The sequence below is a fragment of the Amborella trichopoda genome, chromosome 13, assembly GCF_054954075.1.
Source record: "Amborella trichopoda isolate Santa Cruz 75 chromosome 13, AtrichopodaSantaCruz75HAP2 v2.0, whole genome shotgun sequence".
In the NCBI taxonomy this organism is placed as follows: Eukaryota; Viridiplantae; Streptophyta; class Magnoliopsida; order Amborellales; family Amborellaceae; genus Amborella; species Amborella trichopoda.
In genome coordinates this window covers 13,717,615-13,732,578 of record NC_142348.1, presented here as the reverse complement: position 1 = coordinate 13,732,578, position 14,964 = coordinate 13,717,615, and the positions used below count along the sequence as shown (strand labels likewise).

Here is a 14,964-nt window from a genome sequence, read left to right as displayed (position 1 = left end):
GCTGCTCCCACATAGAGAAATACTTAAAAAGGTTTGGGCCCATCCGGACCCAAATCAAAAACCGGACCCAAATCAGAAAATTCCACAAATGGAAATTTCCAAATTCGATTCCAATTTCAAGTAGACAATAAACCAGTAAAAGACCAGAAAGTAAAGGGAAGTAGACATGGCTTGAATCCCAAGCTTAGCCAAAGAACAAGGTATTCAAATCTCTATAAGAACCCATATATACCTAGGGCTAAATTAATTGAAATTAAAGTTGAGAATACAGTTCACGTTTGCTTGATGGTGTTGATTCCATCCCGAGTTACTGATATCCTTTCACGGCATTTAAAAAAACCAGCAAACCACACAACGAAATAGTCCCCAAAGGCAAAAAAAATTACCAACCACATAACTAAATAAAAATCATTCAAACTCCAAATGTTTAAAGCCCAAACCATGATGGTGCAATAAAGTATTAAAGTTACTTCAAAAGAAGAGAGAAGACAATCAAGACATCAATAAGAATCAGAATCATCATCTTCATTGCTTTCATTTGCATCAGAATTGAGGCCGTCATCATCATCATCTTCAACATATTCCTCTTCTTCCAGAGACTCTTCTGAATCTGCCTCCTCTTCCTCTATCTCCCTCCGTGAAGTACCAGCAGAAGAAGTTGCTCCAGTGGCCCTCCTAGGATCAGAAGCTTGCCCTGAAGCCTCCTTGACCATGTCCCATGTCAAACCCTCTCCAAGGAAGACCTCCTCAGTACCAGGGTCACTAACTAGCCAATCTGAAGCATTCTCCATGTCTTTCGAAGAGATAGAGTCCTTCTTTGGCTAGTTTTTCTTCTCCTTGAGCCTTTGATTCTCTCAAACAAAAGCCAAGTCATTGAGCTTCCTTTGTTCAAGCCTATTTCTTCTCTATGTATGCACCTATAAAGAAAAATAATGCATAAGTAACTACTATAGGTCTATGATCTTCTTACCTTTTATGAATCTATATTACAAAATGAATATGAACTTATAAACAAAAAAAGCATATAAAATTTTATTCCTTAAAAATAGTAAAATACCATCTCAAACGAACTCCAAATGCGCTCACAACCAGAAGAGGTAGTTGTCAAACTCAAGATCCGCATAGCCATCTTCTGGAGGTTTGGAGCGCTACTCCAATGTTGTCTCCACCATTGGGCTGCAATATGGGGCAACCTTTATAATTAATTTAGGTATTTAACATTATCAGAACTTGAAAGAAAATTATAAATTTATATTTTATAAAACAAAAGTACATAAGTCAAAAGAATATTACCCGGTTCGTCTTTGTTTCTCTGCCTTAATGCCATATCTTCCCCAAATGACATCAAAGAACGCTTGTACAAAATTAGCTCTTCAATTGATATCTTATCTTAGATATTTGGATCAGGAACTAATTTATCAAGGCACTCATTAAAACCATCCATAATTACCCCTTTTGACTCTATATCTGCATCTGCATAAAAGAATTTGGGGTTCAAGTAGTACCTTGCTACATGCAATGGTCTATGGAGCTGCCTATCCCATTTATCATCTATAGTCTCCCAAATTGGGGCATACTTCGCTGCATCATTGCCCAACATCCCTGCAATCTCATTCTTAGCCCTTTTCATTGCATCATATATAAAGCCCATGGAGGGCTTATCAGCATCAACCAAGCGCAAGACCTTCACCAAGGGAAGAAATACTAATATCGCATGCTTCACCCCGTGCCAAAAATATTTCGAAAGAATAATATCTCGTGTCTTCTTTCCCTTGGCATCTCTAGACCACTTACACCTACTCCACTCCTCTGAAGCAAACATAGACTAAGGTAGGCAGTGGCAAATCTAGTGACCTCAGGCCTCACTAGCTCTCTCTTTTTTGTAAACTTGCGCATCATGCTAAGGGTAAGTATGTGACTATATATAAAGATTGTAACCTCATTAGCCTTCAAAATAATTCATTTAATAGGAGGCAATTCACGAATTGCCTCAAGCATAAGATCTACGCAATGTGCAACGCAAGGAGCCCACAATATGCGAGGCCTCTTTTGTCGAAGCAAATGACCTACAGCTAGATTGGGAGCAGCATTATCTATGACCACTTGAATTACCTGTTCCTCCTCAACCTCCTCAATACCCTTATCAATGAAAGAAAATATATAATGCGCATCATGAACATCATTAGAAGCACGATTGAGCCCAAAAAAAAACTGTACCCGTGGGACAATTTACTAATAACTTCATGTTACTCCTCCTCCTATCACTCCACATATCTGTCGTCAAAGAAACCCCAAATTTAGCCCATCCCTCCTTATGAGTCTTAAGATATTCATTAGTATATTCGACTTCTTTCTTTAATAATGGCTCTCCAATCTCATAAGGAGTTGGAGCTTTCAAGCTTGACCCAAATTGCCCAATTGCTTCCAACATTGTATGGAAGCTATTCAAACTAGCAGTGTTAAAAGAAATGCCCGCATGATAAAACCACTGAGCAATATACTGAATCACCCTGGCACATCTTCCTTTTAAACCTATTTTCAATGGTCACCTGCTTTTTTCCTTTTCCCTTGCCTTTCTCAATTACTGTCTCAAGGCTAAGTGTAAGGAAGCCTTCTTAGACCCAAAAGCCCTCTTGGTCTTAGAGCTCTGAGTATCAACCATGGCTACCTCTTCTTCCCCCTCTTCATCATCCTCTTCTTCAGTTTCAATATTATCATCAAAAATATAAACTCCTGACTTTAATTCTGCTATATCCATTTTTTTTGCAACTTTTTTACTCTTTTCAGCTTCAATGTACTCCAAAATTTCTTTTTTTACAAGATCTGGAACTTTCTTACATGGGGCGACATCACCTATAATACCGGTAAGATGTTTCTTAAATCTATTTATGTCGGCATTAGAAACATGTCCACAGAAATTATACATAATTTTATTTCTGTCATTCTTATCCGGGTTCACACAATATTTCCATCCCGGATCTCCATCCCTAATAGACCCCGCATAAGACATCTCAAATTGAAAAAATAAATCTCAAATAAAGATTACAGACTGACCTTTTCTACCCAATCTCTGATCTTCATGTTGGCTATCTCAATCGAGCTACGAATCAACTTAAAAGTCTTCTAATACCACCAATAGCACCCTAAAAATAATTTCAATAAAAAAAACAAACTTTTTCAATCCACAAGAAGTACTTTCGATTCTCAGCAATTGCTTTAGATTCTCATAAATAAGTTTCAGATTGAGCGTTTCTTGTTTTTATTTTCAGTTTGGGGTTGAGAACTAAACCCCTGAACTTATTTTATACAAACTTGGGGGTCAAAATGACCCCCTTTGCCCTTTTGGGCGAAGTTAAAAAAAAAATAATTCGTAAACTGTGTTGGGCACCCATTTGGGTGCTTGCCCAGGTACAGCCGCCTGTGTTGGGGCGCCTAGGTCCAGGCGTGCGGAAAAAAAGTGTTTGAGCACTTAAGCGTCGGGCGATCCGTTTTTTTAAACATTGTTGATCGCGACCTTACTTCTTTATAAAACCGCAACCTCTTAACTTCTTCCTCCTCTCTTCTTGCCCACTCTGGTTGCCTTTCTCTGAAATTAGACAAATCACATTTCAAAAGGTGTGAAAGTTGTCTACTACGTAGCATGTATGAAATCATGACATTCAGAAAGTTTGTCATAAAATATTGGAGAGCCACACTCAATTGTTTATACTCAAAAAACTTTGCTGGAAGGCCAAAACCCAATCAGTAGTTGCTAATGCCCAGTCCAACCTCTTCTAATGCATCTTCTGCTCAACTGCCTTCTTCTAATGCACCCTCTGACTACACCATGATCAGCAAGAGCACAATCCGACATTACTTGAGCAAAACCGCCTGAATCTGGTGGTAAATAACTGCTACCCCCACTTTTTTCGAGGAATCCAATAGAGTATTAAAATCTCCTAATACCAGCCAGGGAAGAATAAAAGTTGCTCCTAAAGCCCTCATATGGTCCCAAAGCATGGCCTTTTGGGACACATAATTAGATGCATAAATTCTTGAAACAACTGAGATGTTTCCATTACAAATACAAGTGGCCTCCATAGTTTTCATCTGATCATTTACATCAATCATTTTGATTGAGTAAATTAAAGGATTCGATAGGACTACAACTATGGATCTACCCTCGTTCTCATTAGCAATAAAGTTATTATAAAATCCCAACTTTTTAGACCAAATACGGTTCAACTCCACATGAAGCTTAGTTTCCAATAAGAAAAGAAGACCAAGATTATGTTATCCTTTTAAAACACCAATGTCCGATATTATGCCCCGGCCCTGATGACCCTTGGCATTCCAAGCTGCAATTGGCATAAATAAAATTAAAGGTTTGGTCGTTTGGTAAGGGAAGCCTTACCTTCAGAAGTTGTTGGAGCACGTTGAGCCTGATAAGGTAACCCCTTCTTGTCACTAGTAGCTACTAGAGTTAATCCTTTCATATCACTTAAAGCTGATAAAAAATGTCCCTTCTTGTCACCAGTAGCTGCCAAGGACGCTTTTCATTGCAATCTAGTTCGAGCTTGAAGAAGCTTCTCACTATTCTCATGATCTTGCAATCGCTTACTAGAACCTTCCACCTTATCAACTTCCTTTTCCAGTGATTTGCTATGACTTACTTCGACTTGCTGCTTGGGATTGTGACCACCAACAATATTCCCCATGCCATCTTCTAGCGTGTCCCCCTGTGGCTCAGTCACACCCTTGCCATTACCACAGATTTCGGACCTCTATAAACAAGGGATCCAAACTGCCCTCAACATCATACTCCTCCTCAACTTTCTCTATGTCAGCAGTGATGTTAACCTTCTTGAGACTGTGTTCACATTCCATCTGATCAGGGCCATGGACTAAGGAACGCATGACTATAGGTGTAACAGCTGGTTTATCGGTCACCATAATCGTAATGATATCAACCTGTGTGGTCATAGAATGGACATCATTTTTTACATCAGCCTGGTTGTCTATAGGCAACAACGAAGCTTCACGGTTCAGAATTGCATTTTGTGGCAAGAGCGAGGATTCACCATCCTCAACTGGTGATGAAACACTCCCAGTCACTGGCGGCAGATCCTCAACATTACCAGACACTAATATTATCGACATTAGTCATAACTGTAACCTCATACTCCTGTTGCACATTAGAATCACCCATAGGAATACAAGTGTCGATTGTATTTTGCTCATAAGAGCTAACTGCCTTCTCAATACGAGACACATCGTTATCCTCATGAACATTGGCTAGAATTTCAAAAGCATTAGAAATGATATCCTTCGGGTCCACTTTATTATTACCGTGAGAACCAGCAGAGTGGTCGATAATCAGCACATTATTCTCCTCTGGCACATTGGGAAGGGTTAGAAAACCATTAGTGCTTTCCTTCACCCTCCTTTTATATACTAGCTGCTGTCTCCCTTTGACTACCTTCCAACCCTCTTCCCCTGAGGGTAACTTAATAGAAGTACCTCGATTAAGAACAATTGTTGCACTAGCTGATGGGAGCCTTTGCCCTTAAATTTGTTCGACATAATTCAGGCTTATAGCCCACCCTCCGACATTTAGAATAGATTGAGGGTATGAACTCATAAACTATCTCTTGCCTATAATCCTTCCCATACATGTCCAGCCAAACTTCAGTCGAGCATATCGTATCTAGATCTAATGCAACACATACCCTTGGCTCAGCCCTTGATCTTAATTTTGTCAGTTTGTCCATGAAGATGGGCTTTCCAACACTGGAGGCAATACAAAACAGAATTTTTGGTTCCCAATACATCATTGGAAACCTTGGCAATTTGATCCAAACTGGCACAGTTTGGCGAGTATGCATAGAGGGTTGAACTGATGGATTCCATTCTTGAAGCACCAAACATTTTTTGTTGATAAACCATGCCCCCCCCCCTGTATGGGCAACCTCCATCTCCTTCCTAGAACGGAATCGAAAAATCAAGAAGCCCTCATCAGTGGAGAATACTTCAACATCACGCTCAAGCCTCCACATTTTCTTCAACATCTCTTTCATATAATTCGAATCGGGTCGGTGGCCCAAGAATTACCCCAATAAGCAGTTTTCCCACCTACTCTGACATGAGTCCATCAACTTCTTTCAATTTTGACAAATGTTTTACCATTAATAATTTCAGTAGGTAAGGTATCCATCTCCTCGAAGTAAAACACTCCGTTTTGAACACCCTTGGCACCAAATAACAGGTCTGAGGAACTACCCAAGTCCCAACAGCTGTTAGCTAAGCTTCCATTCTTGTTCTTTGAAGCCAAGGATGGAAACTCCTCCCTTACGACACCTTCACTCTGAGAACCCGAAGTAGTTCCTAGGTTGTTCTTACTACCAAAATTTTTTTTTCCAAGTAGGAGTAACATCCATCTCCTTGCCTTTGCCAGAACCATCAATAGGTTGACTTCATATGTTGCCATCTATGGTATGCTTCGAACCAACTACCAAGGGTGGAAAGGCGTCCCTTACAGAACTCCTGATGACCCCATCAAGATCAACAACAGTAGATCTCGGGCCAGGGCCCATACAAAGATTTTCAATGCCAGAATCTTGAACAATCATTGTCTCTCGGTTCATGATACTTTGAGCATACCATCAAGACCAGAATTTATGGACCTAGGAATATCCCCACAGGGAGAAAGAGCTGGCTGATCAGCATGCTCACCGACAATCGTAGGTGCATGCAACCCATAACCATCACGAATAACATAACTGAGACCTTGGCCGTACGCAGCATCATTGGCAAGCCCACCAGAGTCAATAACATGATCAATATCATTGCAAGGGGCAGAACTTCGAACACCAAAACTTTCCCAATGTGGGCAGCTTCACGACTATCTTATGTGGAACTAGAAACACAACCCAAAAGATTGTGGCCCATAACTTTAGCTTGCACATTACCATGGCTAGCAAGTAAGCCATCCTTTTTTGATAAAACATTACCAGCAGGAGACACACCGAGGCAAGAACTAGAATGCACAGAAGAAGCATTCTGTAAATCAATGCAAAAAGAGATATTGTCCTTCTCAAGCATTCGAGAATAACCAGAATTGAAGTCACCGCCATAGGCAGATACCACATGAAAGGCAGCACCATTATCCTCCTTCATGTTATTATCCTTCGCATGCATCTCCGCATAACGAGACCTAGATACCACACGATAGGGAGCACCAGAATCTACCTTTGAAACTAGATCACCAGAAACACCTTTAATACCAGTTCCATCCCGAGGTGCAGGGTCAAGGATCATAGCCTCTTCGTCGTTTCTGCAATCTCCAGATCTCATGAAATGAGATCCACTCTCATCCGCGTGCACAAGAGTATGATCAGATCTGTTAGATCTAGATTTATCTCCGCCATGAATATTGTGACCAGAAATCAATGGATCATAACCATATCCATCCCCATCAAGATGATCAGCACCATTAAAAGTGGATCTTATCTTATCAATATTATCCACATGTAAAATAGCATGAGCAGCTCTTTTAGACCCAGATTCATCTCCGCCAATAATGGTGTCAATATCAATCGCATGCAAAAGAGCATTATCAGATTCAAGATGATCACCACCAATAAAAGAGGATCTTTGATTATCAATATTATCCACATGCAAAAGAGCAGATCTTTTGGACCCAAATCCATCTCCACCAAAATTTTTGTGACTATAAATTAGTGGATCATAACCAGATCCATCCCCATCATTACTGAGATGATGACCACCATCAGAAACAAAGGTAATACGAGCAGATCTGGTCGTATTACCATAAGAAACAAAGGTAATACGAGCAGAAACAATAAGCAAGGCTACAATTGCAGAAGCGAGAAAGAAGCTCCCGAGGATTAGGAGGTTTCCCCTCCATAGGGAGAGGAACACCAATAGGGGGTGAGGAAGCCATCAAAACCCTAGCACATTACTCACAGATTGTTCCTCCATCTACTGAAAGCCGCATTTCTTACTCCATGAAACCTTTATGCCACTATGACTTGACCTTACTGGTGCCTCATGCACAACATTGATGCATTGAAAGATCACTCTTTTATTCAGCCTAGCATTCATTCCAAGCAGTATTTGAAAATTCGCGGGAATCAAATTGGACTAGGGTAAGTTACTCAGGCTCAGCGTCCAGTCACAGGATAGATATGTACCCTGTACAATGCTCGGGAGTGATGTACAGACTCTCTCGAGTACTGTACGACCTTGGATTTACTACCCCAAGCTTATACAGTAAATGGATGAGTAGGTATAATCAGTTTAAAAGGGGGCCCAGAAATCTGTTCCCCCATTCTTTTTCATTTTAGGCTGTGATTTGAGCGAAATTTGTGCATTCAACAAGACTTTTGGCTGAGCTATCTATTAAAAACTTTAAATTTGAGAAGAAGTCATCAGATTTAATAAGATAAAAAATTCGGCCAAAGTTTTACCTGATTATGAAAAATTGCAATGTCTTTGGAATAGATGGTCGATCTTCGATGGAATTTGATTCCCAAGCTTATTTGTGTTTTCCATCCAACTATAGGCTTGATTTCACAAAAATATTATGATTTGAGAGATCTCAAATTTCGATTTACTATCATCCATATTTTTCAAGAGCTAGGATCTCCTAGATCTGAACATAAAACTCAAATCTGATTTGGTTGTTTTGATTGGGATTGTGTGAGGAAGCTTTGACAAATATTTTTGGCTTCGATTTGCCCCGAGCGCAAAGATCCTGTGATTGGCCGCAAAATTTTGGGTATGTTTTATTTCTTCAATTTAAATTCATAAAATTCATTTATACAATTGTAATTGACTTAGAACTCATTTTACATATACTTTTGACTGTATTTATTAAAGTATTTTTTTTGGGTGAATGTATTAATTAAAGTATGATAGATACATAATAAGAAATGGCTTCCCACAGGTGGGAAATCTATACAAAAGAGGGTTCATATAGACCCAACAAAAGGGTATTGAACTTCTATAAATAAATGTGCATAGAGGGCCCTGTACAAACACAAAGTACAAATGAACCAGTTACAAAAAATTCGTCTACGCTCCTGTATGCAAGGTAATCATGAGTGGTTGGTCATGGGGAGATGAAGTTAGGATGGAGATGATCGATTAAGAGTACATACCTGGGGTGGAAAGGAGGAGAATAAGAGCACGTCAGGTAGAAAAGAGGAGAAGAAGGGCAGAAGAAAGAGATGCATAGACACTGAGGCTATCGTTCCAAAGGTAGACATTCTGATGTAGTACATCTTGTTGTTCAACAGCCTTACCTGATACTCAGTCGATGCGAAGGATCATGGGTTGACTAGATGAGGATGAAAGTTTCCTGTGATCTGAAAAGGTTACAAACGTCACTCGAATGGCTACCCACATGTCAGAAGCTCTATTCAATAGGGTAATACGTAATCGTTAGGGGTAAAAATTGAGATGGGAGACGGGGGATGAAAGATAAAAATAAAGAGAGGAGTAAGGAAGAGGGTTTGCAGAGAAAGAGTGAAATGACCTGAGTAAGAGTTTTTTTTTTTGATAAAGTACTGAGTAAGAGAGAGGTAAAAGGAGTAAGAGAAGTAGACAAAATAAAGATAGATAGGGGCATGTTAAACCACTAGATGGCCTATGTCAAAAGACTTCCTTTGGAGGTGTAGAAGAAAGGGTGTGTGCTGTGCACTGTGCACTAGTCATGTAAAGTGAGTTTACGATGAAAGAAGAGAAATTACAGTAACAGAGAGTGTAAAAAGACATAGAGTAAAAGAGAGAAAGAGAGAAATAGAGGGACAAAATGAGCCACACGACGGGTTATGTCATAAAGCATCCTCTGGGGTGTAGAAGAGATATGCTGTGAGGGTTAAAGGGCATGTGCAGTGCGAGGTGCACTCCTGATGTAGAGGATGGTTGCAGCCCTTGGCCAAGGCTTGCAGCTTCCACCCCAAGACAATAGGTGTGGGCTGTACAAGCACCTATAACCCTCTAAAATATTTTTGTATTATTTTTTCTTATTTGTTTTATCATTCTTTTTGATCTATTCCTCTTTCTATTCCTTTTTTTTTCCTCTTTTCCTTTTTTATTTTTGATTTTTCTCTTTTTCTAATTATTTTCTTTCCTTTCTGTTTTTCTCCTATACTCAAGAGACCAGTAGCAGGAGGTTACCGAGATGAGAAGTTAAGAGTGAGAGCAGTAACAGAATGAGAACCCTGAGAATAGAGCTGTAACGGGAGGTTGCCGAGGTGAGGGGCTAAGAGTTGAGAGCAGTTGAGAGATGATGGACAAGAACGAAGGTATGAAAGAAGTGATGTTGCTTGCGGCTAGGGCTGAAGCAAAGTGAGAGATTTGACAACATCTAAAGGAACCTTGTGTAGGTGGGGCCATGGTAAAGACATGGAGTGTGGGATCGGGAGAGTGTAGGTAGTTGAGGAAATGGGTGCTCGTGACTATTGTAGAAAAAATAAAAAGCTAAGAAAAGGTAAAAGTTGAAACTGAGAGAAAAGCAGGATTGAAGAAGTGGGGTTGTTGGTTTGCGGTGTTGACTACAGTCAATGTTAAAAAATGCTGGGGCGGTCGCCTAGTCGGTTTGGTCTCTAGGTCACCTAGGTGCCTTGGCGGCCGCCGAGGTGTGCGCTCAAGCCCAAAGACAAAGGTGGCCTGTCTTTTGGGGAAGTGCAAATCCTTGTGGATTTTTTGCCCCCCCACACCTCCCCCCATTTCATTGTATATAGAAATGACTTTGTTTTATTCAATAAGTAAGTTTTGTAATATATTGTTTGCAACGAAGAAGTCAGAAGTACAGATCTAACATAAATATTTATGATTTTAGACTGTAAATTAAATAGTTGAAACTCAAAAGAAACATAATAAAACTAAAGAAAAAGGTAAAAAAACAATATTCATACGATTTGGGGCCAACGGACTTTTTTATTTAATTGCTTTCCCAAAGAACCAAACTACGTATCAAATTGGGAAAATAATAATGCAAATGGTTAATAACATATCAAATATATAGCATAAAGTATCACAAAAAAATACAAATAGCAAAAAATAACATCATAAGACATTGTGGAAAAAGCAAATACATAACCCATAATAAAAACTATTGAAAATGTACCAATCTTCTTGAAGTGGAATCAATATCGGGCCAAATCCAACTGTTTTGGTTCCAATATCTCCTTTTTAACAACCACTAAAAGCCTCAAAAAGATTGGGGATAAATATCCTTTAATTTCGTGACCATTCGAGGAGGTCGAAAAAAAATTTGATCTCTCTACAAATCTTCAAAATCTTATTTTTTAAGTCTTTTCGTACTCTAAACTTCACTAACAATGTTTTTGGGAGCAGGAATGACTCCCAAAACACCTTTCCCCCCTTTTTTAGGGGGTAATCTATTTCCTGAGTTATTTTTCCTTTTATTGGGCGAGGTGGCGCCTAGGTAGGTGCCTTTATGCCGTTTGAGAAAAAGCTGCCTTGGCGGCAAGGCGGCTGTTGTTTCGTTCATTGGCTGGAATGAATGCCGCTGGCATGGCCAAAGACTCCGGAACCTAGTTAGCATGTCTATGCGGTAGGCCAACCACTGGGATCCATGCGCAAAGAGTGTATATTGTCAAATATTTGGTGGAGACGCCAATGGCTCTCAACCTTGTGTGATGCCCATTCGATAACATACTTTTATCTTCTTCCACCATGATGACCATAGTTCTAAATTCTAAGGACGATACCATCCAAAGCCCTTCCAAAATGGTTATAGATTTTGTAGAGGCAGAGTCTGAGATACCTATTTATTTGATAAAGGACGATAAGGTGTCACCCTCGTGGTTTCTAAGGAGCCCCCCATATACCTGCCACCCCAATGTTCCCACAGAGCATCCCAGGGAACCCCTACATATACTTTTATGTTTTCGTGATTTTTATTAATTTTTATTTGTGTTTTTTACCTTTTGGGGATTTTTGGATTTTTCTAGCCAATAACATAAACTTTTTTTTCCCATTTAATGATTTATATAAAGATTTTATTTGATTTTTAATAATTTTCTCCTTTTTTTACTTTTTTTTTGTCAATTTTTGTCCACTTTTTTCGAGGTTGGGCAGGACTTTGTGAGAGTCAATTTGGTACCTTCCCCCAGCGATGGAATCAAACATTGATGTGAATTCTCCAATCGTTTTTGTACTGTAGTTTTTTTTGGACAGGCTAAGTTTATTTGAAAGAACAATTGTTCTTTTGAAGTGTCTTTATCTTTGCTGCACTGCTCCTTAGTTGTGTACTATTTCTTTTGTTGAGTTAATCACTGAATGCTATAGTTTCTTGTCTAGATTGAATTATTAGTTTGTAATTTTCTATATATTATACATATAATTTGAACTTTTAAGGGTTGAAAGTCAACGTTTTGATAATGTTCTCTTATAGGATACAGCCATATGTTTATCTAGTGGAATAATGATTTCAGGTTATCCATGAATAACTGATGCTTCAATTGTTTATCAAGTTCTATCAATTTTTCCAAGTTTATATTCTGATAAAATAATAATGGAGTTATGCTTATAGGGAGAGGCTCCTAAACAGTTCAAGATTGTGATACCCAAAATACCTGCATACTTCACTGTAAGCCTCATACTTCACTGTAAGCCTTTCTTTTGCATGGAAATGAATATGGTTTTACTGACATGGAAGATAGTTCGAAAATGCTCCTTTGCCTAAGTAGGCATTGTCGTATAATTGGGAGTTCATTATATGTTTAGGAATGATATCCTATGGTAATCTGGAACTTAAGGACAACTATTTTTAGTGTGTAAAGTCTTTCATTTTCAGGATGAAATGTTTGAGTGCATGTATTGTTACTGGATTTAGGTAATTTCTTCTTTGCATTTCACAAATTGATACATCATGCTTATGTATTTTTCATCTTCAAGAGAAAACACTGATGTGCCTAGAATTTCTTGTTGCTTCTAGTCGTGCCTTTGATTTACGTATATTTCCATCATCTGATAATCTTGGTTTGTCTAATAGTGCCCTATACACTAAACACTACACTTGTTAAAGTAGGTCCAGCTCGTAGTTACCGGAATCTCTCCTCGGACCTTGCGATTCCGGTTTCGAAACCCGTTTCCGTGTTTTCATTAAGGAAACTCCACGGAAACCATTTTTTTGAACTAATGAAACTCGATTCCTTTATTTCGGAATCTCGTTTCCGTACCTAGGTGGGAACCTTTTTTTTTGCAACATAGGACACTTGATTCCTTAATTTCAGAATCTCGATTCTTCACATATGTGGAAACCTATTTTTGTAACCAAGGAAACTCAATTTCTTAATTTTAGAATCTCGATTCAACACTTCTTTTAAAAATATTTTTCGGAACCAAGGAAACTCGATTCCTTACTTTTGGAATATCGATTCCTTAATTTCGGAATATCAATCCAACAGATCTAGAGAAACGTGAACCCCTTAATTGTGGGTAGACGCTTCTAAATAGATTGAATCTGGCTTCCAATGAGGTTTAAATCTTGATTCCATATTAAATGATACACGATATTCTACATGTAATGGAACTCGTTTCGTCAGGGTTTTGAATTATCTACACCGTATAAAACATTGGTTTCTTATAAATATAACCACAAAAGTAATGTCTTATTTTCTTGTGGATATCATGCTTTAAGGTCCCAAACCATAGCATTAGGTGACATGTGTATTATAAGGGGGTATTATTATTTATAAGGCATGTATTTTAGAAGGAATTTAATGAGATTGTGTTTTTTTAGTTATCTTTATTATGTTTCTTATATTTGCATTGATGTAAATTGCTATAGTTTCTTTACCTGGCTCATAATTGTGTGAATTGCTTACATGAACTTGGACGACGTCTCGCCTTGCAACATTGCTTAGTACTGTTCTACCGATTGCAAAATGGTTATTAGTAATGTTATTTTTACTTTTTTTTTGCTTGATTTAAATGCCTATAGAATAATGCTCCTTATATTTGCGGTGATGTAAACTGCCTTGGTTTCTTATTCTTGCTCATATGTTATGTGAAATTATTTAAATTCCCATAGAATAATGTTTCTTATATTTGTGGTGGCGTAAACTGCCTTGGTTTCTTTATCTTGCTCATATGTTATGTGAAAAGACTGCTTAAGTGATCTTACACCATGTGTAGCCTCGCAACATTGCTTAGTATTGAAATACTGAATGTAAAGTGGTTATTAATAATGCTAATTTTATTTATTCGACTCCAATTTAAATGCTTAAAAAAATATTGAAATCATATAATAACATATAAAGCAAGACACATGGACTTATAATTGAAAGTCTAGCATTTATATATTGTGTAATATTCATAATAGAGAGAGAGAGAGAGAGAGAGAGAGAGAGAGAGAGGGCAAGAGAGAGAAAGAGGGTAAGGGGAGGGGGAGGAGGGGAGCTACGACTTGTTCCTTCTTCCACTCTTTCGAGTTGCTGCGAGGAGCTTTTGTGTAACAGTAGAAGACGTTGGAGGAACTCAAACTGTAGTAGACGATGGAGACGCTCTTGGGGTGGAAGATGATGGGTGCACTCTTGTGGCGGTGCTTGGAGAAGGCTGGCTGAGGCCGTGCTCGATGGTACCTTCAGTTGTCAATACATCGGGTGGCTTGGAGTACTAGGTGGCTCTCTTGAAGTACCCGATGGAGTGACAGATCCCAAAGGCAGTGCAGACACAACTCTGTCATCATTAACATCGAGGTGTGCATCCAACGATTCGAGAGCCTCTATGTCGTCATCAAGGTGATCGTCTTCAAGATGAGAGTCTCAATTCTTATATTTCTCTTTGTAGTTCGCCTGCAACATACACCAATGATTCGGGACGATCTGCATTCAACCGATTTTATTTAATATTGTGTAAGCTATACGTGCTCCAACATCTCTCTGCACATGAGGAATTAACACTTTGTGACAACACCTTCACCGCAAT

At 38.8% G+C, this 14,964-nt stretch overlaps 1 protein-coding gene across 48 annotated transcripts in view; it reads left to right on the top strand.

Moving 5' to 3' along the window:
• The window catches only part of SOS4 (pfkB-like carbohydrate kinase family protein), a 56,866-nt gene that overhangs the window by 26,648 nt on the left and 15,254 nt on the right, over positions 1-14,964 (top strand). For 24 of the 48 annotated variants that reach the window (XR_016047012.1, XR_016047011.1, XR_016047014.1 and 21 more), the window contains one exon: positions 12,566-12,622. The exons of 15 other annotated variants lie outside the window; for them this stretch is intronic. Coding sequence is in view for 16 of the 33 variants with exons in the window: in XM_088855052.1 (XP_088711178.1) it covers positions 12,566-12,622 (57 nt within the window). In the remaining 17 variants the exon portion in view is untranslated. Of the gene's footprint in view, positions 1-12,565; positions 12,642-14,964 lie in introns of all 48 variants that reach the window. 9 more of the 48 variants (XR_016046999.1, XR_016046997.1, XR_016047005.1 and 6 more) reach the window with 1 other exon arrangement.